The sequence below is a fragment of the Caenorhabditis remanei genome, chromosome X (genome assembly GCF_010183535.1).
Source record: "Caenorhabditis remanei strain PX506 chromosome X, whole genome shotgun sequence".
Lineage (NCBI taxonomy): Eukaryota > Metazoa > Nematoda > Chromadorea > Rhabditida > Rhabditidae > Caenorhabditis > Caenorhabditis remanei.
In genome coordinates this window covers 7,966,537-7,989,272 of record NC_071333.1, presented here as the reverse complement: position 1 = coordinate 7,989,272, position 22,736 = coordinate 7,966,537, and the positions used below count along the sequence as shown (strand labels likewise).

The following is a 22,736-nucleotide window of genomic DNA, read 5'->3' as shown; positions in this document are numbered from 1 at the left end:
ACAAAGACAATGAACACATGTTCAAAAAGACTGTCGCCATCTGTTCTAAGGAAATTGGTTTAAGGGAAACACCAATTTGTCAATGTTCCAAAGTTTCAAAAACACTTAATAATAGGGAACAGTTGTAGCAGGGTAGAATTTTTTCACCAACTTTTTCGAAGAAAAGTGGAAAAAAGTAAGAAACATTCTAGCCAAAGGCAGTTACTATCCAGTTGGCTGACGTTTTATAGCTATTTTTCTCGAAACAGTACGATTGAAAAAGATAAGTTGAAAAAAACAGAAAGAAAATAAATAACTTTTCTCTGTTCTCAAGACAAAAAGGCTATCCCGAACGGCTCCATATCAAAACTAGTACGCAATGTCGCCCCTCTGGAACAACACAAGTCTTTCAACGGTTGTGAAGAAAAAAAGAAGTAAACAGCTGCTCAAACCCTGTAGTGGGTGTGTGTGGAGAAATAAACAATTTCGTGATAAAATTTGACGGGTGGCGGCACCCCGGGAAGTAGAATGAAAAAGACAGAGGCCGCGATGGACTCGGTGCTTGCTGCCACCGATGGTCCCTCTGTTCGTTTCTTTTCTTCTCTCTGACAAGACAAACCAGTGATAAGAGAGTTGTTAAGACTGATGGGATTATGTGAAAGATAGATGGGGAGACGTTTTTCGTTCAGATAATATTTCAACGGACCTGATTGGTGATCTTTGTGTAACCGGAGGAGTCTAGGAGGAGGAGAATCAGGAACAACATGCTTTCTAGGCGGTATCATAGGTAGAGTTGGACAGAAAAACTATTCTGGTTGAGACAACTGAATTGTGGAATGGGAATGTGAAAAATGTAACTACTAGAAACCGGTATATCGTCGAAGTAACAATTTATCAGAGTGAAATAAGTTATATTGTGTTTCGTTTGACCATCACCAAAACCATTTTGCTGAAGAAAACTAACACGGAATCTAACTACTCATTTATCACTAACAGGCTTTTATTCATTTTCAAGAGAAATTTGAAACTGGGCATCAAACAAAAATCTTCAATTCTTTTTTCAGTTTGAAATCTGACAAACTTGAGAGGTCGAACCAATGGGAGTCAATACAAATATCTTCCCACCCAATTGTTCGAAAAGAAAAAAAATTGAGTGAAGGCTTCATAGCAGCTCTTTTAATTTTATGACGTTAGTCCATGCTTGAGAAAAAGAGAAGAAAGGAAGAAGAACAAGGAAAAGACGGGAGAAAACGAGTAACACTTATGACTTTGAAAACGACGTCGTCTTCTTTTCTCCCTTCAAGAGCCAATAGTTATCGTGAGTGCGAGTCGACTAATTTCGGTTGACAACGAACAAAAATGAGATAATTAAGTTAGAGAGACGGAGTTGAAGTTTTGGAATAACCATTTCCATTCCCATTTGACTTCGAACAGAATGGCTTAATAATTTCGACTTCTTGGAATGTGGAGACTAGACCCACCGACGGACAACACCAATTTGGTGGAAACAGAAAAGAAGAGAGAGATATGGTGAAACCAGCCCGTTTAGGAGAGAAAACACAGAGAGTTATTCTCCAAAATGACAGCATATGCACAAAACGGACCAACCGACCGCAACGATGACGCTTTGGTTAGAAAGGATGTCGGGGAGAAAAGAAATGTTGAAAATTTTGAATGCATGACATGAAAAGAAATATATATTCGGAATGATATTGAGATATGTGTGTATGTGCTGCTGCTTGCTGTGTTGTCGGAAACCATCATCTTCTTCAGCAACAATAAAGTTTTATAAGGCGGAAAAGAAGAATATATAATATTGAGCGAGTGTGCGTTGAAAGTGAATGCGCTCGGTTTTTATTCCAGAAAGTAACACTCAAAAAGAAATAAACGCGTAGCTTGCAGCAGCAGAAAACAGTCTTTTCCATCTTGCTCTTACTCGATTTCTTTCGAGTGGAGGAGAGGGGATTGGTAGGCATCTCGAGTTTCCAAATTTGGAGAGGCGGATTCTTTGAAGTAAGTGGCTGTTGAAGGGTTTCTCAGAAAATTATATCAGATGTTGTTGAAAAATAGACGTTCTGGTAAATGTGAATTGGATCGCTATTGAAACCTTTCATAATTTAGGTGTCATGTGCATCAGGACAATGAATGAAATTAAAATGTTGAATGACTGGCGTCAATCAGAAAACTGTAGCTTGTATACAAAAGGGTTTAAGTTGAAAATTGTTTCAAAACACGGTTCAAAATAATGTGCGTGGGTTATAGTTGTTCTTCAAAACTAGTTCCTGGAGTAGTATTTGAACATAACTGCTGATTAATACTGAGAATTCACTTTATACCTGGTAGAAGAAGCGCAAAAAGGTTTTCTTGATATAGGAAATTTCTTCACTAGTAGGTACACTCAATTTTATAATCACCACCTTCAAGATTATAAAATCCGAAGCATCAATCAAAACACGACAAGTCTTACCAGACTAATATGCTGATGACCTTGTGTTCTTGGCTCCTTCTCAGAGTCAGTTCCTGAATAACAATGCTCCAACTCGGAAATAAAAAGAAGAAACAATTTTATTATGGGAGAGCATCTCGCTGGACAACTATTCTACATGAATGCGTATTATTATGATTTAGTAATGAGAGGCCAGAGCAAGAAAGAAGATTAAAAAGAAGAGCCTTGAGGTGTATATCAATTGGAAGTTGATGCAGTGGCAGACGGCTTCTTGTCCAATGGAAGTTGTACACCGTCGTTGATTTCTCTCGACTTTTGAATTTGAGTGTCGCGTTTGAACTGAAATTCACATTTATAAGGGAGTAAGAAAGTTGAAAAAAAGTTCCTAAAACAGGACCAATGCTTACTTTGTTGTTATCAGTTGGGAGAATACGTCCTTCGTCGGCACTGATAGCGCGGTAGCTTTGGATCATGGAACGAATTTTACGCTGGACCTGAAAATGATGAAATTGGTTCAAAAACAATATATAGATAATATGAAGTAGCAACTCACTTCAATAGCATCAGTTGGAAGAATGACTGCAGCCTCACGTCTTTTCTAAAAATTGGGGATTTTATAAGTCATTTTTTTGTCATTACTTACACGAATAATGACGGTAGAGTTGTCTTTCTTCCCATCCTCCTCATCGTCTTCCTCAGAAGAAGATTCGTCGTCATCGGTCTTTTTCTCAGCTTGTTTCTCCAAAACAGATGTTCTTTCCTTCTCATCCTTCCCCTTTCCAGAATTCTCGAGACCTTTTCCTAAAATTCAAAATGTGAATATATAATACCATAGTACTTATTTTACATACCACCTGCAGTTTCCTCATCAGCTTCATCATCTTCAGCACGGTCCTTTTGTTTTTGCTTCTTCCGACGGTCTTTTCCAGCCTCGCTCATAGACACCAGAAGAGATGCTGCCAAAAAAAGCACCACAAAAAGTTTGAAATTCATTTTGATCTGAAAACAATATTTTATTGTGAAAAAGGGAAGCAAGAAATTGAGAAAAGTGATTCAGTTCTTTAGATTCGAGGTTTAAATAACAACCGAAAAGTCAGAGAGTGCTAGATGAGGCGGAGACTGTTCTTTACATCATCACGAGCCACAAGGCACGGGCAATCGCGAGTCGCCTGAGATTTCTCAATATCTTATCTTCGGCTCCTGACACCACTACCCTTTCTGTTACAACTTTTGAAGCAATGGACCAACTGAATTGAAGTGAGAGAGAACGTTGAAAAAAGAGGTTCACAATGGTCAGAGCCCATTAACTCCTCGATTTTTTGATGACAGTTGGCAATAGAAACGCATTGTGCTTGAGCAGAAGGTTGGATGAAACATTACACTAATTGATTCTCTTTGTAATCAGCTTTTAATGCCTGGTAGACAATAAGATAACTTTGAAAGCTAGGAAACTGAACTTCATTCAAGAATGGGAAATGTAGAAATACTTAGATTTCGAGGAACAATTTTTCAAGCTGATGGGATCAGGCCATGTTTTCATCTCGCGCGACATATGAGTCATCTTGTTTTCAAAAGGATAAAACATCAAGACAGTTGCTGTTGGGATATCTTTCATACCTAAAAACTTTGAACTCTGCGACTTGAACATTCGAATTTGATAATATTCAATACTTTTTATTTGTAATGTTGGTTCTATTACTGTTTAGGTGCCCTTTGAAAAATGAACGCCCTGTAAAACACTTAGACCTCCTTTTAAACACTTTTACGTCCCATAAAATATTTAGACGTCCCTTGAAATTCCAAAATAGTTTTTAATGTTTAGACGTTCTATGAATACTGATAAACCAAGAAATTTTTCTAACGCCTGGAAGTAGTAATAACTAAAAACAAAAGAGACCTTCTTGTTAAGCTCAGCACCCTGAAAGAAGAAGATTTCTAGATTATCGAGATAATCAGAAGCTTGCTTGCACTTTTACCAAAATTTCAAACGAGCACGTGGATGTCTTTGTTTTGAGGTATGCGCTACATCCTGGGAGCTGAATCTAAGAATAATACTAATCTTTTATTTTTTGTAAATCACTTCTTTCAGGTGTTAAAGCAAGTTTGTAGTTTTTTCAATGTTCGAGGGACGTCTAAATAATTTTTGGCCCTTAAAAAAATTTTTGGGACGTCTAAACATTTCTGAGGACTTTTTGGTCCCCAAAGGACGTTTATTTGTTTTGAGAGGCGTTTAAGTGTTTTAAGAGACGCCGAAAAGTGTTTTGAGACGTTCGAGTTTTCAAAGAACATTTAAACTGAAATAGAATCGTAATTATTTATCAATATCTGAAATAAGAGTGGTTGAATGACTGAAATCGGCAAGACAATCTATTATTTATTCGAATTAACAGTGTTTGAATAGTAAAAAAATAACTTGATTCGCAGAATATTCTCATTTAAAATTGGGTTTGATTGTAAATGTCGTATCATCTTGAGAACTTTTTCAAAACTGCTCAGTAACTCAAAACTATCCCATGTTGCTTCACTGTTTTTTGAAACTTTTTTTAATAGATCATTCAAGAAAATTGCTGTTTTCAGGATTTGAATCAAAACTGTGTATGTGATATTCCGGAAGCCAACAAATTTTGGTCTGATGTTTTTTGATTTTTCGAGATGCTCTCCCATAATGTTCAGTTCATGAAAAAACAATAAATTTTAGGTTTGAAAATGTGTTTTCTCGTTTTTTCTTCTTCTTTGGAGAACTCAATGAATGTATTATCTGATTTTCTTTTATTCACACTTTTCTTGCAATTGAACTAGTTGCAATACATAGTTTCAGTAGTAAAGAGTTATTTTTCTGTTCTTGAATCTCTCACTTTCTCCGATGAAATCGCTGAAATAACCGTGAAACCGCATTCCTCTTTTTCATTAGCACTTATGAATCCTCTTTTTCTCCCCTTCTCGCTCATTTGTATACTCTCAGATCGATCCTTTACTATCCTCCCTTTCTCCGAGATCTCACCCTTCTAACAGATAGAAGGCTGTCCGCCCAAGGTGAGCGTACAGAGAGAGAGAGTATCTACGGTCTTCATCGCAAACCAACCGACATGTGTTGCCACGCGGAAAACCACTGACCCGATAAGAGACGCAGACATAGTCGCTTCGAGACCAATCGCCGTCTCAACACTGTGTGACGTGGACGAACAGCTCCTCTCTATTCTCTCTCTCTCTCTCGGTGTCTCTCGGTCTCCGTCTCTTTCTCGGTCACTATTGCTGCGCTGCCCTACTTTTGGACCGAATAGTTTCTTGGAGAGGACCGCTTCTCTTGCAGTTTCTGTTCGTTTGAAACACAGAAATTATGAATCTGTTCCGTATCACGGCTGATGTGGCTCACGCCGTGGCCATCGTCATCCTGTTACTCAAGATATGGAAGTCCCGCAGTTGTGAAGGTGAGGTTTTTGATAATTTAACAGTTTGTTCATTGATTGTTTGCAGGAATTTCCGGACGGTCCCAGATCCTTTTTGCCATTACCTTCTTCACCAGATACTTGGATCTCTTCACCAGCTTTTACTCCTTATACAATACCGTGATGAAGGTACATTTTTCAGATACACAAAACAAATTATTTTAAAAAATGCAATTCCAGGTTCTCTTCCTTGCTGGATCCATCGGAACCGTCTACTTGATGTGGGTGAAATTCAAGGCAACTTACGACCGCAACAACGACACGTTCCGCATTGAATTCCTTGTTATCCCAAGCATAATCCTTGCTCTGATCATCAACCACGAATTCATGTTCATGGAGGTAATCTTTTTATCAATATTATTATACTCCCCGGAGTATTGTCTTGTCTGGTAAACAAAGAATATTTACAGGTTATGTGGACGTTCTCGATCTATTTGGAAGCCGTCGCCATCATGCCACAACTCTTCATGCTCTCTCGAACCGGAAACGCTGAAACTATCACTGCTCACTATCTCTTTGCCCTCGGATCCTACAGATTCCTCTACATCTTCAACTGGGTTTATAGGTATGTGTTTCATTTCCGCTAAACAATCGATGCGCGTATTCATCGTCATTGCTAAGGCTCAGCTGTGTAAAGCTAAGCAAGCGGAGAAAAAGAATCCAGATGTTCGAGAACTTTCTTTCAACTGAAGGAAAAGAACCGGCCGTGTTTATGGAGATTAGCTATACGTTGATTTCCCGAGAGGTGTCTGTAGCATGATCGTGTGTAGTGAAAAACTTGATCATTTGTATGAAACGACAAGCAAAACACAGATGAGTGAAGATAGATGTCGTAACAAAGAATTCGTTTGCTTGGGAAATCTTGGAAAGCAGAAGCAGGACACAGTGATATAAATATCTATGCGGGTGCAGTTCCGAAGGCTTTCTTAAGTCAAGGCTCAGAGATATTCAACCGTGAGATCATTCTATAACCGATGACGTTTTCTCGAGAAACGATTCGATTTGATCTCAAATTCGAATGCACCTGTTAAAGAAATCACATAACACAACTTTCAGCAGATTTTTAAATGTAACCTTAATTGCATGAAAAGAACTCACTAGTGACAATTTTGAGTTGGTAACAGTACATCTAATGTTAAAAATCCAGCGCGAAGAACGTACAAAATGCCAAAAATTTCTTGATGTTCTAATCTTTCAGATACTACACCGAGAGCTTCTTTGACCCGATTGCTGTTGTTGCCGGAATCGTTCAAACCGTTCTCTACGCCGACTTCTTCTACCTTTACATCACTCGTGGTAAGTTGTAACGTCGGAAAATTGAAGATTCCTGGTTCCCGCAAAAGCCAAAAAAGGGGACGCCCCAACAACCTGTACTACAGTAGCTACTTTTACGTTTATTGCGGAGGATTGGAGTTTTTACTCGACCATATTGAAAATCTCCAAAAATTCCGAAACTAGAATGGAAGCTATGAACTCGTTTTTTAGAGAAACATGATTACGAGATTATATATTTTTATGCCTATTATTTTTCTTTTATAAAAAATCAATGATTCTTTCAGTCATTCAATCGAACCGTCAATTCGAGATGTCTGCATAGATAGGAAGTTTCTACTCGACCATCCATCAATACTCAATATTTTGTTTTTAATTTCTATTTCTTTTCTTCAATCATATGATTTCCGTCTATCAAAGGGTTTTTATTTGTTATAATTGTATTTTTTTCTAATTCAGCTCTCTATCTTTCCTTTTCATCAAAAAATACTTCCAGAATGCGTCTTGATATTCTGTTAACTTTGTTACCCCTGTGTTATCAAAGTCAATGTGTCTCAGAACCAAGCTATTTATTTTATTATTTATTGATGCAATCGAAAAATATTTCATTTCAAATCGAGTGTTTATTTTCACCAAAACTTGTCATTTTCTTTCGTTTTCACGGATACAATCAAATGAATGTGTCAAATATAAAGAATACGTTTAATGAATTGGTTTTAGTACATTTGCAGCAAACTGTCCGGATCGATTATTGTTTCCAGCGGGACGGTAAAAGGCTACAATCACTTTGTCTCCTTCAGAAGCGAGTTTTCCATTGCTGCTGCAAACAAATTAACGATAAACTTAAGATTAATTTATTGGAAAAAATGTCCCAATCGCGAAAATTTTAAAAATTTTTTGATAATCAACTTACATAAGAGATGTCATTGACTTGCAAACACTTCCATTCGAACACGATGTATTGTCTTCATCACTTTCATGTGTTTTTCTTACGTATGCACATCCGACACCAATCTGAATTCAAAAATAGCAGCTTCTTTCTCTCATTTCCTGACTATTCTCTTAAGTTTTATGGTGTTGGGGCTCGGGTTACCTCCTTTGTTGATCGCCATATAACTTGCGTAAAGTAATTGGTTCCAGTCTGCCACCCCGGCGTCTCGTACTCGTACTTTTCGTGCTCTTGATACCAGTGCTCGACTACTGGAAAGAAAGAAGATACAGAAAATGGGAAGAATCGAAGTCCGAATGAAGAACATTATTTCTAACTCTTATACTTATATTATAAGCTTTTCTAACAGTTAAAAAAGTTTTGGAGACCTATCACCTCACTAGCCGGAAGTTTTGGTCTGAGATGATCAGAATCCAGAATCTCTGTCTTTTCGGAATTGAGCACAGACTGAGGCAGGAGAAAAAGTGTTTTGGTTCGTTGCTTTCGAAAGTCCACAAATTCAATTCACCTCCTCGTCCGCCTTAGTTTGCAGTCTTCTTCACTTTTTTCAAAATGTACTGATTCCCGAATGAAACAAAATGACAAAAGAAAAGTTCGCAAGGGGAAGAAATACACATAAAATACATGGTTATGAATATTTGCTTAATAAAAGAAACTATACGACAAACAAAAAGAAATAGGTCAAGCCTACCTGATTCCGCATCAATATCCGGAGGGAAGAATGTGATATTCTCTCCAACACCGCTTAGTTCACTGAATGAGATATGCGCCTAAATGATAACCTGATCGTGAATGGAATACTTAAAACAGCTTACCTGTTTGGCCAATTTATCTGCCCATTGTTGAGCCATTTCAGATAATTCATCGTTGTATTCCAAGCTAGGGGCGCTGTGCTATAAATGAGAATTTTGTACACAACACAACAAGCTATATGGCTGAATCAGCCTATTACTGTAACAGTCAATATATGAGAACTGTAACATTCATATCGCTAGTACATATCACAATTTTGCAATTCGTACTAACACAGATGCATAGTTTTTGGCTAAACAAAAATTTGCAAAACTTCAATTCCAAAGTTATGTACAGGCGTTTGTACAACTTCATACGGACTACTTTGAAACTTAAAGAAGAACATTCTAGAGAAAGAAAATAATTTATTTTTTTCGCGTGAACACTTACCCTCTGCCGACGTGTATTATGTTCCACCAGAATTTGGTCAATGAATTCCTTCTCGTCATCGGGTACTGTCATCTTAGCTACCAGTGGATGAAATGGTACAGCTGAAAACGTAAATGTTGCCAGAAGTTGGACAAAATCAAAATGCAAGAGAACAAAAAAAATCTGATCAGAAGACGAGTGAACAAAAATCTTCCTCGAAACTTGGAACTCTAGCGCCAAAAAACGTCGCGCCCGGACTTGACGAGCACACACACATACATATCTCGCCGAGATTTGGCAAGAAGAGGGCGCGGCCCCGTGTCGTCTTCTGCTTTCGATGGAAAACGAAGAGTGCGCAGAATGGACCCTTCGGAGCAGTCGGCAGCTCATTATTGGTGGAGACCCCCGCAACCACTACGAGTGGTTTTCAATTCAGTTTCTGGTTTGGGAAAGGAAGAAGCGACGGAGCTTCTCATATCTCATGTCCTATCTGATGGGTGCAATGGAAGAAGGAGTAAATGGAAAAGAATAGAAAAGAAAGCATCAGTCGTTAGACGATTGAATCAAAAGTTGTGGTGTTTTTGGTACATCGGATTTTGTTAGTCCGATTTATTTTTGAATAGAGGGTAATAGAGCTAACGGAACTTCTTTTGGTGTATTTTTCCAAAAAACGAGATTTTTGATGTCTGGATTCGGGAAAAAATGAGCTCTGAATAATACTGTAATTTAGTTTAAAAATGAAAAACTTTTTTTCTAAAATAGAAAAACTGGCTATATCGAAAAATATAAGAAAGGAAATACAGTTCTAAATACTTTATAACATCTTAAAACTGAGAAATTATATAGCGACTCATTTTTCGATGGATATTGTTTAAAAAAATGTCTGAACGTTTTTGTTGTGAAAATATCATAGCATTAGAAAAAAACTCAGCTTTTTAAGAGACAATGTCTCGCTCAAGCCACCAGGCCATGTTACACATGCACCAAGTTGATCCGTTTCAAAATACTTTCAGAAATGAATTGCCAGCCTTATTTTGTGCATTTTTTAAAATAAACTATTTTTTCTAGCTCTCCTGCATCATATAGAAAAAATCACTTTTTCGAAAAATTTGTCAATTTTTTCATGTTTTTTGGATTTTTCGGTTGGTCGAAGTACTGCGGTCCGAAGTAAATTTATGATTTTAAGATACACATTTGTGTTGGCTATCTGAAAATATAAAGACTTCACCTAGATTTGGGTGTCTAGCCGAGTTATGATCAAAAAAGTGGCAAAATTCGAGGCATTTTAACGTACCCCCCTCCATGGTAAAAAATGACTGGGTGACAAAAATTGAAAATATTTTGGATTTGAGTTATTTAAAGTTAAAATGGTACTCACACAAACTTGCAGACACTTCTGACTACACTTCAGTGAGTTACAGACACCTCCTCCATTTTTTCGACTCAAAAAGTTTGAGCTCTCGTAACTTTCCAGATTATGACTCAAAGTTTTTGAAACTTTGAGAGAATAGTAGAATATACATCAAAAACATAAATAAATTGTTGAAAGTAGATTATAAACAAAAATTCTGGTTTTTCATGCGCCAGAATATCTTGCTCTCGTAGACCCATGAAGTTCTCAGATATGAAATGAAAACAAAGTTGAACAAAACGACAAAAACTGACATTCATTTTTGTATTTCTGTTTCTAAAGTATATTTCACTGTTTTCCAGATGTTTCTAAGATTTTTTTCAAAACCTTTCAAGCAATTAACGATCCCAAGTAAAAAACATTTTCTGGTTTTTTATAGTTATCTGGGGAGTTGCGGTTTTCTCAAAACAAAACATTTCAGTGTTTTCTTTGACATTTTGTCAAAACACTTGTGAAAGAAAATGGGAAGAAACAAGATGCAACATTTGATCCGCAGAGCACACGAGATAAACGATGTCGATAGTGATTGAGAAGCTGGGAGTGGTGTTGAGGGGGTGAATGAGCATTTTTCTTTCGATTTCCGTCATCATTTACATTTTCGCCTTCAATTGTTTATTTTATGTATTCTTCGCCAGATGTTTTCTTCTATCTTCAAGAATTTTTGCTTTGTGTTTGTATTCTTGAAACACAAAAACACTTTTTAGCTCAAGTTTTTTTTGCGAAGCATATGCAGTTTATTGAAGAACAAAACAAAAAGAAAATAGTGATTTCCCATTTCGTAGCACAAAAAAAATCCAGAAGAAGTATGAGAAAAAAGAAAACAATTTAAAATCATAAAAAAAGAAGACGATTTGGGGAATTACTTATTCTATTCATATTTGTCTTTTTAAGAAAAAGGCGCACATTACATTTGAAAGTGGAAGATGGGATGAGAATAGGTTTTTTCATGGGAAACGAGGAGATAATTGGTAGTTTATGGGAGTTGAACAAGCATTCGCCTATAAGAGACAAAATTTGAGAGTTGAGAAAGAGACCCATGCAGTTAACTACTGACGGAAGGTTCTTTTTGATTACGGTTACTTTTACTGGCGACAGTGAAGTTTTTTTTTTGATTCAATACAAGATGAGCAGTATTTTTTGTTGTTGAATTTTGAAAAAAGCTATAGATACCTAAGCAATTAAAAAAGCATGTTAGCGGGAAACAGTGGGTACAAACGGATTACAATTATATATGACAATCTAACGCCAAAACACCATTTTAATAATATTAAAGAAAGCACGCATGCAAAATGCAATCTTTTTCTGAGAAAACTGTAAGAGTGAAAAACCGAGATTCCGCGTAGAAGAATGAAAAAAAAAACACTTTAAAAATTTGATATAGAGGACTACTTACTTAAAAGCGGCAATAAAAGCTGAAAGCCATATCCATATCCCGAAAGATATTTTGAGAAGAGAACAAAAAAGGTTTTGGTAAACATAACAGACTAGTAAACGTGCCCTCCAGAATCAGTACATAAAGTAAAGGGGCATGAAGACATCGAATGTAAATTTTTCTGAGAAAATTTGAATGCACTGACTGCCAAAATTATGCGCAGAACAGGAGCAAATTTTGGTAGGGTAGGTTGTAGAAATGAAAAAGTGTATAAGAGAAGTTACGCGTTGAGTGAAGAAAACAAATTCGACCTAACGTTTCAAGGCGAAGAAAAAAGAGTGAAGTGGGAGGAAGGACAACATCGACGACGTTAGAAAAGTTTGTGCTTTCGCTTCAAATTGATCCTCTTCCACTCGGGCAACTTGTAGAATTCAATTAAGGACATCTTGAAGATCTCCTCAAATTGATCGCGAGGCAAGTGTCGTTCCAAATGTTGTCTGCAAAAGTAAGACAGGTCAAGTCACCGGAAATCCATTCATTTCAAATGGAGCATAAATTTAGGCTCCAGGAGGTCATTTCTCATTTCTCACCTGTCAACGTCGTCCGGAAGATTCGAATTTGTTGTTTGGAGAATGACGAGGTCGTATTGCTTGGCAGGTTTGCTCATGTCAGGTAGTGATGAACGGAGAGCAGCACCTCCCGCGGATCGGGGTCCTCCAGCTGTTCCAGATTCAGTCATTGAGTCTGAAAACAAGATTTTTTGAGTAGGTTCTTTCGAACAGCCATCTGAATGTCAGGTGTATCAAGTTCATAACTTTCACAGTTCTGTTTTCTGATGTTGAATCAGTTTCGAAAGTGAATTCAATATTTTTCAGTAGCTGTTTTATTTTCAGTGAAGGTTTTCAGCCTACGTACGTTCTGAATAATGGCTGCTGATAGTGGTGTCCAAGTTCTCCAATGACAAGTTTTGTCCAAACTCGGTCGGAAGTGTCGCGGCTCTTAGCGTATTCGCCCGACTATCTTCTGGAATGTGGAAGCACGGCAGAGTGTTGTTGCCGTGGTCTCTTTCCCCTCCTTGCCAAACAACCCAAGGCCGTGGACGATTAAGATGACGAGATGGTGCTGAAAGAAACAACAATAAGTTTGCACTTAACAAAAAAGAGGAGAAATGTACTCTGCTCCAAGGGTTAGCCCCTTTTCACTGATTTAATTAAGATGAAGAAGAGGGGTCGTCTAAGAAGAGACGCAACAAAACTAAAACATACAAGCATTGATTGGGACGTCGTAACGGAATTTGAGATGTGGCATCTTCTTGCCAGATGGGGTTCGGCTTGCATTTCTTGGATCCCAATGAAGTGGCAATCTGCAAAAGCAACGGAAATAGGACTCATAACACAAAGACCTCCCACAAACCTCTGTTTCTTGTGACTATCCTCAATGTTTTGTTTGATGACGTGGGCAATTGAAGAGTCATTATACTTCTCCAGAGTTTCGACAGTCTTTCTCAATTTGTCCTCATCAACCTTGTCACTCTCGGAATACTCGTCATCGGAGATCTCGTTCTCGATGGATGAAGTCGAGAGTCTTCTCTTGAGTTCCTCAACAGCGTATGGGTAGGGTGGAGCGGGAAAATCCTCTCGCTCAATTGCTGGTAGCTGAAATAATAACTGGTATTTGAAAAAACTTCTGAATCCGATGGATTGGATCGTTAATGAAAGCAACATGAAACTTAATTTTTTGGAAATTGCTTCCCAGTAGAGTTCCCATAACCCTTACCTTATCTGGATCTGGTACCTGAGCTGCTGGGTAGTGAGCCAACTCAATTGGCTCTTCATTGTCCATATGTGGTGACTTTGGTCGTGGAATGTTCTTTTCCAAATCCTCAGCTGAAACAATCTCTAATTATAAATTCCCCAATTAAGAATACTCACTGAGCCGCTGCATTCCAGTTTTGAGCATTGACAATCTTGACTTGCGGATCTTGATTGGTCCTTGTGGGACGTGGTACTGGGGTGCATTTGGTTCCTTGGGGTTCATGACTGGATGTCTCAAGTATGTTTGTTCCACCTCTGGCAGCAAATACATGTATGCCTGATGCTGTCCAAATGTCGATTGATACTTTGGTTCATTTCTTGATAGGGTTGCAGCACGTCCGGTTGGCTGAAAGAAGTTTGGTATATATATTGCTTTCTATTCGTCTCTCAAAGTTTATTATAATTTCATCTTGTATTCTCAAGACGTTTGTCTATGAATAATGAAATTTGATACTATGGAAAAACACAGTGAAATTGCATACCGCGATATTTTCAGTGGTCCGCGCGTGCTCGCAAGATGGATGCCAGATCTCGTCTCCTTGCATATACATCTCTTCACCGTCACCGAAATGAGAACCGCATCGTGAACAACGGGCGCAAGTTGGATGGAACTTGTAGCCGCCAGCCTGAATTGAATAGAAGATTTAGTCAATGGGACAGAGATGAATAGATGGGAAGGTCATATTGAAGATTAAACTTGTTTTTTTTTGTATTTCTTATTCGATTGAAGGTTAGAATAACAAGCTAGTCAACGGTACAAATATCTTAATTTCATAATCTTAATGAACACGTACCTGCAACACTTTTCCCGCAATGAATTTTTCACACTCGTAACACTTGACTCCAAATTTCTCGTTGTAATCACGAAGACACAATGGTTTTCCGTTGTGTGACATGTATTCTCCATGGAGGACTGCTGAGCACTCGCTGCATTTGAAACAGTACACGTGCCATGAAAGACCGAGAGCGAGAAGCACTTGACCCGAATGCAAGGCTTGATCGCAAGCGGCGCATGCTGCAAAAATCAAAAGATATACATTATGATCAAGTGTTATACATGAGAAAGTCTCAAATTTCGTTCCTCTTCTTCTCCGACATCTCATTTCCATCACTCTGTCCCCCCTATTGCTTACTTGTTGGCGATCCGAGCGGCGAGATTTGCTGCAGTGTGGCATTAGCGGCTCCAGTCGACGACACGTCCGTTGTACCATTTGATTTCTCCGGAGACTTGGGCGTTGCCGCACTTGAAGATGAGGCGTGCTCTGGTTGCGACGTCCTCACTGTGAGCTCTCTGGAAGCGGCTCGGAAGTCATCTGGGCACAGTAATGCATGTTCAGGAGTTGTGTAGTATCCTGATTCTGCTAGATCCCGACCACATCCTGAAAATTATTGATAGTACATAGAATGAGAACATGCTTCAGATGTTCCCCATTTCATGACTTCTTGTAAATTTGTTTAGAAATGTTCGCCGAAATATCGCGGCCTAGCATTTTTCTTTTTGTTACACCTCATCAAGTTCAAGTTGAGTGTGCCATGAAAAATTCGTCGCCGGTAAATATTTACGCAACGAAAGAATCGAATTTGGGTAAACAGTGCGATAAAATATTGTGCGTGCCGTTTTGCAGGTTAAAACTTGAAACAAAAAAGGTGAAAAGGTTAGGTCACCTGAAAAAGGTTGCGTACTTTAGGTCACCTCGGTCCGTTAAACATTCAGAATAGAAGGGATCCGGTTTGAAAAGAAACTTTTGACGTAGAAGTCGCTTTACTTCTAACATAAAGTGTTTCACATTTAAGTAATCCTTCTAACCGTCTAAGATTTATGATGGATGGGCACGCTTAAAACTTCCAGGATTACGAAATGAAATGTTTAGGGGTTTGTTACTTGGGTTTTCTCGAAGGAATACACTCTTCTGTAAACGAGGTCATTAAATGAAGGCCAATGTCTTCGGGATGCATGGTCAAGAACAATATGTGTGTAATTGAAATGGAAGGGAAAATCTTGTAGTTTCCTTTTTCCTTCAAAGTTTTCCGTTATTTTCTGGCTTCAATCTCAATTCGTATTCCAAAATTGTGAGGAATTCTATGCCGTGAGGTATTAGCAATGGATGCTATGCTCACACTGTTCAAACAGCATTTGAGATAACAAGGGAGTCTCGTTTGTATTATGTAATAAACACACTGAAACATTTTCCCGAAGAAACAGAAACAGGCAAACATTTCGAAAGAGCACTTCGTGGAAATAACCCCCATCCGTCAACTCACTTTTGCACTTAAAGCAGTTGGTGTGATAGAATTTGTCATTCGCCTTGTAGGCGTCTCCTGAGCATTTTTTGCGACAAATATCGCATTTTTTGCCTGAAAAGATAAGAAGTTGTAATAATCTGCAAAGAAGCTTTTTTCTGTTTTCTGTCAAGGTTTTTCTTATTTTTCATTCTATTTTTCCGCAAGATCTACCACTATTAAATCAATCAAATAAACTGTCAATCTTCCATCTTCATTTTTATTTATTTGTTGCGGGAAACAAGAAAGAAAAAAAGGAAAAATGAAAAGTTGCCAAAATTGTTGACTAGAATTTGGAAGCAGACAAGAGAGAAAAAGAGGAGACCGGGGGCCCTTCTTTTGTTGCAGTTTGTTTCATTGTCTCTTTTGTGTTGAGTCATCAAACTGAAGTTTCAAAATAGTTTAAAAACTTGGAAAAGCTCAACCTTTTCTATAGATTTCTTGACAGAGACTTTCAGATCTGAGTTTAAAGCAACTATCCTATCAGTTGTATCCATTGAAAGTTACCGCAAAGATACCAGTTTCTCTTATCAATATTTTTCTGCAGAAGGTGTTATAATCTAATAAAACGAATAGATCATAATCAGTACTACTCTGTCTTCTTTAATGACTTATTAGTGTTGTTTATCTATAAAACGGTAAAGAAAAAACCAAACGAACCCATGGCAAAGAGGAGACGACGCGCAGTGCTTGCGAATAGTGGTGGTATAGAATAGCGTAGAGAGGTCTAAAGTAGAGCTGTCCGCCGCCTACCCCAGCACTACTGCATGAGGCGAGAGGGGGACGAGATGGATAGATCGGAGACGCAGACACACACTTTCCGACGCCATTCGCGAGAGAGGAAGAGAGGCATCGGGCAGGCGATCGATAAATGGCCCAGCTGCGCGCAACACACAACGCGCTCCTCTGTCTCCAATTCACAATAAATGCATTCCGGGCCTTTGCGCTTTCTCTCTCTCTCTCGCTCTTTTTCCTCTTCCACCACTGCCAACGGGAAACAGAGGACGGAGGAAGAGGAAATGCGAAAAAAGAGGAAACCACGAAGGAGGACGAGAGGGCATCACTACCACTTTTTCCCGGGGTCCTCCCGTTTAATGTATTCAATCCTACTCGAGTTGATTAGACAAGGGTTTTCTTGTCCCGCATGGAGAAAGAAGTTCTAAGAATGAGAGGAAATCCCACACTTCACAAATTAGTCACAGTTACTGAATTAGCTATGATACTCAATTTAAGTTTATATGTGACAGGTTATCAAAAGTGATCAATTTAAATCTAGAAGAAAAGAACACTTTTATGATCTAATAAAAACAATTTTCAATTTAAAATTGTATGTGAAAATTACAAAATACTTTGTTTACCACATTTATTTTACAATTAATACCTACCTTTTTTGATTCATGAGCATACTGTAAGATAATAATGAAAACTCCGAAGTTCTACGACCAACGTTCCGCTATTGAGTCGTAAACCTAGAAATGAGCATGACCAGACAATATTTCAGCTGTGCCTGCTCCGCGAGCATCTGGCCAAAAAGAGACAACAAAGTTGTGAAGAGATGTCACATTCTTAGCTAATAAACCGGTCCTGAGAATGTGAGCAAAATCAAACTCATGATTCCGAATAACATCTTCTTGAAACAACTTCGTTGTAAACACGTTTTTCTTTTTTCTTCATTTTTCAAAATCATTAGTTCTCTGTTTATTTCTCATCAACCATCACAGTAAATAGTGCAAAATTGTATTCCTCTCTCGATTCATCCTCTTTTTTCACTTTCAATTTGTGTACCAATGCGAAAAGATGAGAATAGGACAGATAATATACATCGAAACGGAAACGTTTCACTTCGAAATGACCTGTGTTTGTTGTCGTCTCGCGTTCTCGTCCCGTAGCGTAAATTGATATGAATGAGTGTATATAGTCTTCCGTGAGAATAACCATCACAATTATTTATGTATACATAGTTTCGAAGAAAATGAAAAGTGTTTCGACCACGGCAGGATTCGAACCTACAATCTTCTGCTCCGTAGGCAGACGCGTTATCCATTGCGCCACGCGGCCAGATGGGAACCGTCTATCATATTAGATTCCAAATGACATATGGCAAATGACGCTTCCGTCACAATTTGGTGTGAAAAATGGCAGCAGTTAGGCGGGCGAACAGTGTAACATTCGTGATGGTGTGCGGTAGATAACAATTCTTGGGGACCAGCAGCATCTCTCACCACACTTCAAAGACAAATCACTTTACACATAAACTTTCGGGTAGACTGGTCTGAAGAGCTTATTGGGCTTTTTTCAAGTTAAGGGTGTTGTAAGTAAAAAATGTTTCGACCACGGCAGGATATCAAATCTACAATCTTCTCCTCCTCATGAAAATGCGTTATTCATTGCGCCTCCCAGCTTGTGTTTGTTTCTTCTTTCATTTTCTTATTATAGTCAGGTAGTTCAACTAAATGGAATTATGGAAATGAGCTTCAGTTTTTGTGTTTGTTGTAACTGACACAATCTTAAAAACGTCGATTGGCAGCAATTATTATTAGATGTCGTTCTCAGGTGAGTGTTGGTTCGAGATCAAAGAAAATCTACATTTGTCTCGATTGAACTCTGTTGGCTATTTTATTTTGACAAATCTAAAAAAATTTCGACCACGGCAGGATTCGAACCTACAATCTTCTGCTCCGTAGGCAGACGCGTTATCCATTGCGCCACGCGGCCTCATGGCTACAACTCCTGTGTAACGCCTTTACATGCGCCTCACTTTTTGTTTCCTCCTTGCCTTACAAATGACGTAATGTGAAAAAAAGAAAGAAAAAAAGAAGAAACTGTAATATCTTGAACGACTTCTTATTTTCGAGAGAGAAGAATACAAAAGTGTAATTTTTGATTGACTGGTTTGAATTGATGTATTGTCAGAAGGCAATCTCTCTTACAGACAAATGAAATTTTCTCCTCAATTTTTGCGAACAGAAATGACCACACCTCAATTTGAATGTCTTCATTTTCTCCAATCCTGTTCGATTTTCCAACATTTCTGAAGTTCTTCTTCTATCTGCCAGTGTCCCTTCGCACGTTTTTCATTTGATCCCCTCTTTCATGACACAAATTGACAAACGTATATTTGCATTATCCCTCAAATCTGCCTCCTCTAACATTCATATTATCTCTTCCTAACAGGGGACTACACACCGTGCCTATTAGAATTTTTCCATTTTTAAGTCAACGTTTACCGGAGGTTTCTTTTTTTAATATACGACTCTTGATCCATCTTATCTTTAAAGTCTTTCACCGGAAACTTCCGTTGTTTCTTTTTTCCGACTGGCACTTTCACTTATCATTGTTGACTTCAAACCGATGTTGCCATTTTTTGAGTGAATAGTTTTTTTTTTCATTCTATTTGTCTAATAGTTCACGTCACCAGAGTTTTTCCTTTTTCATTTTAATGAATTCATAGCGGCGTGATCCTTTTTCGAAATCTTTTACTTCAGTTTTTTTTATCCTTCCCACACGTTTACATTAATATTCTCTTCGTTGAGTTTTGTTTTCGAGAGAACAATTCTTGTACTCGAGAATTTTCTCATGCGTGTCATAATTATGCTGTTGCCTTTCTTATTCGCTGTTTTTTGCCCCACTTTGAGAGCGATAGAGAAAAAGAGCAAAGAGGGATTCGTGCCCTCTCGCTTGGGCCTCATCCGTGTTGACTCTATGAAAAGTAAGAAGGCTCTCGCACTCCACAATGCACGTACTCTTCCAACGTTTCTCTGCCCTCCCCTCTGCGTCTTTTCACTTTGTCACGTTTTCTCTAACTTTCGTGTTATTGTTGTTTCTTTCTGCCAGTCTCACTCTCTCCCTCGCGCAATATTCTGAATATTAGAACATGAGATGGACTCTTTCTTCCTCTCCTTGTTCTTTCTTCTATTCATTTTCTTTTTCGGCCATATTGTTTAGTTTTGTCAACGCCCTGAGCACTGATATCTTTAGCTACAACTGTTTGACTTGGTATATCTTTTTGAATATTCTAATTCTAACGTTTTTTTATGTTCTTCTTGTCGAAACCGGTTCTACATTTTCCCTGCTGGTAATTTGCAACGTTTTCTGCATTTTAAATCATACGACCTCTGAAAATACTCTCTGGAGATGCACGTAACGTTTTTCTCATTATCAATTAACGAGATTTTTTCTATTCATCCTGTTCCTTTTGAACTTTTTCTGCGCGTGTGATTTTCACTGCTTCCCGTGTTTTCGTATGAGTCCTAAATGTCAGCATATCGGGACTTCTACCACGCATGTCTCCCATGGCAACGTGCGTTTCCTTCTCGTGTCAACTCTTAAAGGAGGAAAGTGCGCTCTAACCGCACACCAGAGCCCGCATGCCACCGACCCTCTTCTTCTTCCACATCTTTCTTTCTCTCGTTTCTGCATACGCTCACTACTGGACCAAAAACATCTGTCGTCGGCATTCAGTGGTCAAAAACAAGCAAACATGGGTGACCGACAATTGTCACATTGAATTGAAAAATGTTGAAAAATGGCTGGTGCGAGTTTGATTCATATTCTATCAACTAACTATTCAATCTATGTTTCTACACGTTTCTCCCATCAGCTCATGCTTCTCTTTCTCATCTCTAATACATCATCTATTCGATTTAGTTGATTACAATAAGTTATTTTTCTATACCTCCATTCTAGCGGAGTTGAGAATTTTTTGCATTATAATTATCTCGTCTATTCCTGCATTCACTGGCCTTCAGAATATATTTTTCCACCACTCTTTTTTATTAAAATGTTTGCGCTTTTCTATTTTTGTTTTATCCTGCCTCTCTCACTTATCGTTTATTCTAATCTCATTCTTTTCAGTAGCGTACTGTAGTATAACTATGTTGAGTGGCTACGCAGCTAGCAGTGGGTCCCGCCCTCAGTTAGGTTGATCCCGCCCATAGTTATAAGCTTTCCATTTCATTTTTTAGAGCTAGAAACTATAATGATGAAGTATTGTTCTACATGCCCTAATTAAGCTTGGTCTCTCAAATCAATTATTAAACTTCATATTCTTAAGGCTGGTGTTGTTTCTGAAGTGAGGCTTACATGGAATGACTCCCGACTGGCTCCACAAAATTTACGAATTTTTTGTCTTATTACCCCCAAATTTTTTTCTGAAAAATTTGTTTGCATGAGTTCTCCTAGTTTTTAAAGCTTTTTAAAACAGTCCAACAACTTCACAGAAAAAATTATTTTTTTTGACTCTCAGTTTTCGGGGGTCTGGTCAAAGTATAGACATGACCAAAAAAATGTTCATAGCTTATCAAAAAGTCTATGAAATTCTCTACTTTTTACTTGTTTTTGCTTTTTTCGCCAGATGGGAAAACATTGAGAAAAAAAATGATGAAAAATTTTTTTTGAAAAAAAACTGATTTTCTAAAAATCTGAAAATCTCGAAAATTAGGTCCAGTCACCGGAAAAGCTATTAGATTTATCATTTTTTCTGTAGAATCTATCAAATAAGCCAATAAATTCGTAAATTTTGTGGAGCCAGTCGGGAGTCATTCCATGTTAGAATACCAACAAAAATTGTAGTTTCATTTTGTGTAATTGAACTGCTCAAAAGATTAACTTTGTGGCGTAAATTTCCGTGTCCCCAAAGTTACAATATCAGCACTAAATAACAGTTATATGAGTTTTTACCGTATAACTCTTTCGAAACTGTTCTGAAAGTTTCACTAATCGGAATGAAGCCTGGTCTTCTAGTCTTCAAATGAATTTCATGAACCAAGTCTTACAGTCTTGTTAGAAAAATTTCATAGCTAGAAAGGTAGAATTCACTTTGTTATTAGATAATTCTCCAAAAAACCGCAGCATGTGAACTGTTTTTTTACATTTCTGTAAAATATAGGCAAGTAGTGTAAGCAAATTGCGTTCAGTAATAACTACAATGGTCACTACCTTCATATTGTTGAAGAAATATGTACATCGAGACCTTCAGGCCCCACTGTACTAGTCGACTTCTCAACAGGACGGTGTTCTAACTGAAACATATCTGAGTAAAATAATCTGAGGATTTCATACAGTTTTACGATGAACGAATCTGATTTATATCCATCGCAACTAATGTTGTCTTCCGATGTGTCCGTGTTATTTACACTTGATTCATCTAAAATCTTCACAGAACTCATTTTTGGTTTACAGTACACTTCTGACGTTGTTGTTTTTCTCAATTAGCACAAGCCATGACATTTTATTCTCACATTTCTGCGCCCACTCTAGAATTGGAGACTTTTTTGTGCCTAATGAGAACTTGGATCTAATTTCCTATTACAAGACATTTACTCTTACAGTACCCCGAACAAAAAATAAGCTCTTGATCATCTCAATTTTCACTACGGGGGTGTGAATTTGATATTATTTACGAAAACATGATCTTTTAACAAATGCTCCGTCTTGTTTCACGCCCTTTCTCATTAATTTTTTTTGTCACTGATCTCGCACAAATAGACTTTTTCCTACCTTTTTCAGGAATTTTTAATGACCCATAGCAATTTATCAAGTCCCACACTTCATGATTTTTCTTTCTGACTCCACACTACATTTTGCTTCTTGATTTCATGAAAAATA

General features: G+C 37.9%; 4 protein-coding genes across 4 annotated transcripts; 1 reads left to right on the top strand and 3 right to left on the bottom strand.

Annotated features, from left to right (window-relative positions):
* Positions 1–2,662: 2,662 nt before the first annotated feature.
* Positions 2,663–3,418, bottom strand: GCK72_023533 (uncharacterized protein; the record flags this gene model as incomplete). The annotated part of the gene is made up of 5 exons (XM_003102512.2): positions 2,663–2,764; positions 2,833–2,919; positions 2,979–3,023; positions 3,069–3,226; positions 3,277–3,418. 5 exons carry the CDS (start codon positions 3,416–3,418, stop codon positions 2,663–2,665), a joined length of 534 nt encoding a protein of 177 aa, XP_003102560.2.
* A 2,344-nt stretch (positions 3,419–5,762) lies between these two features.
* GCK72_023532 (uncharacterized protein) lies at positions 5,763–7,468 on the top strand (the record flags this gene model as incomplete). Its single annotated transcript, XM_003102610.2, has 6 exons — positions 5,763–5,853; positions 5,900–6,000; positions 6,052–6,210; positions 6,282–6,436; positions 7,070–7,167; positions 7,431–7,468. The coding sequence occupies 6 exons, from the start codon at positions 5,763–5,765 to the stop codon at positions 7,466–7,468; spliced, it is 642 nt and encodes a 213-aa protein (XP_003102658.1).
* A 377-nt stretch (positions 7,469–7,845) lies between these two features.
* Positions 7,846–9,346, bottom strand: GCK72_023531 (uncharacterized protein; the record flags this gene model as incomplete). The annotated part of the gene is made up of 6 exons (XM_003102565.2): positions 7,846–7,963; positions 8,057–8,157; positions 8,237–8,343; positions 8,784–8,862; positions 8,908–8,985; positions 9,275–9,346. The coding sequence occupies 6 exons, from the start codon at positions 9,344–9,346 to the stop codon at positions 7,846–7,848; spliced, it is 555 nt and encodes a 184-aa protein (XP_003102613.2).
* Positions 9,347–12,406: 3,060 nt separating this feature from the next.
* GCK72_023530 (uncharacterized protein) lies at positions 12,407–16,794 on the bottom strand (the record flags this gene model as incomplete). The annotated part of the gene is made up of 12 exons (XM_003102620.2): positions 12,407–12,533; positions 12,627–12,780; positions 12,952–13,158; positions 13,302–13,399; positions 13,450–13,691; positions 13,813–13,922; positions 13,968–14,196; positions 14,333–14,476; positions 14,645–14,865; positions 14,984–15,229; positions 16,113–16,205; positions 16,791–16,794. 12 exons carry the CDS (start codon positions 16,792–16,794, stop codon positions 12,407–12,409), a joined length of 1,875 nt encoding a protein of 624 aa, XP_003102668.1.
* Positions 16,795–22,736: the final 5,942 nt, after the last annotated feature.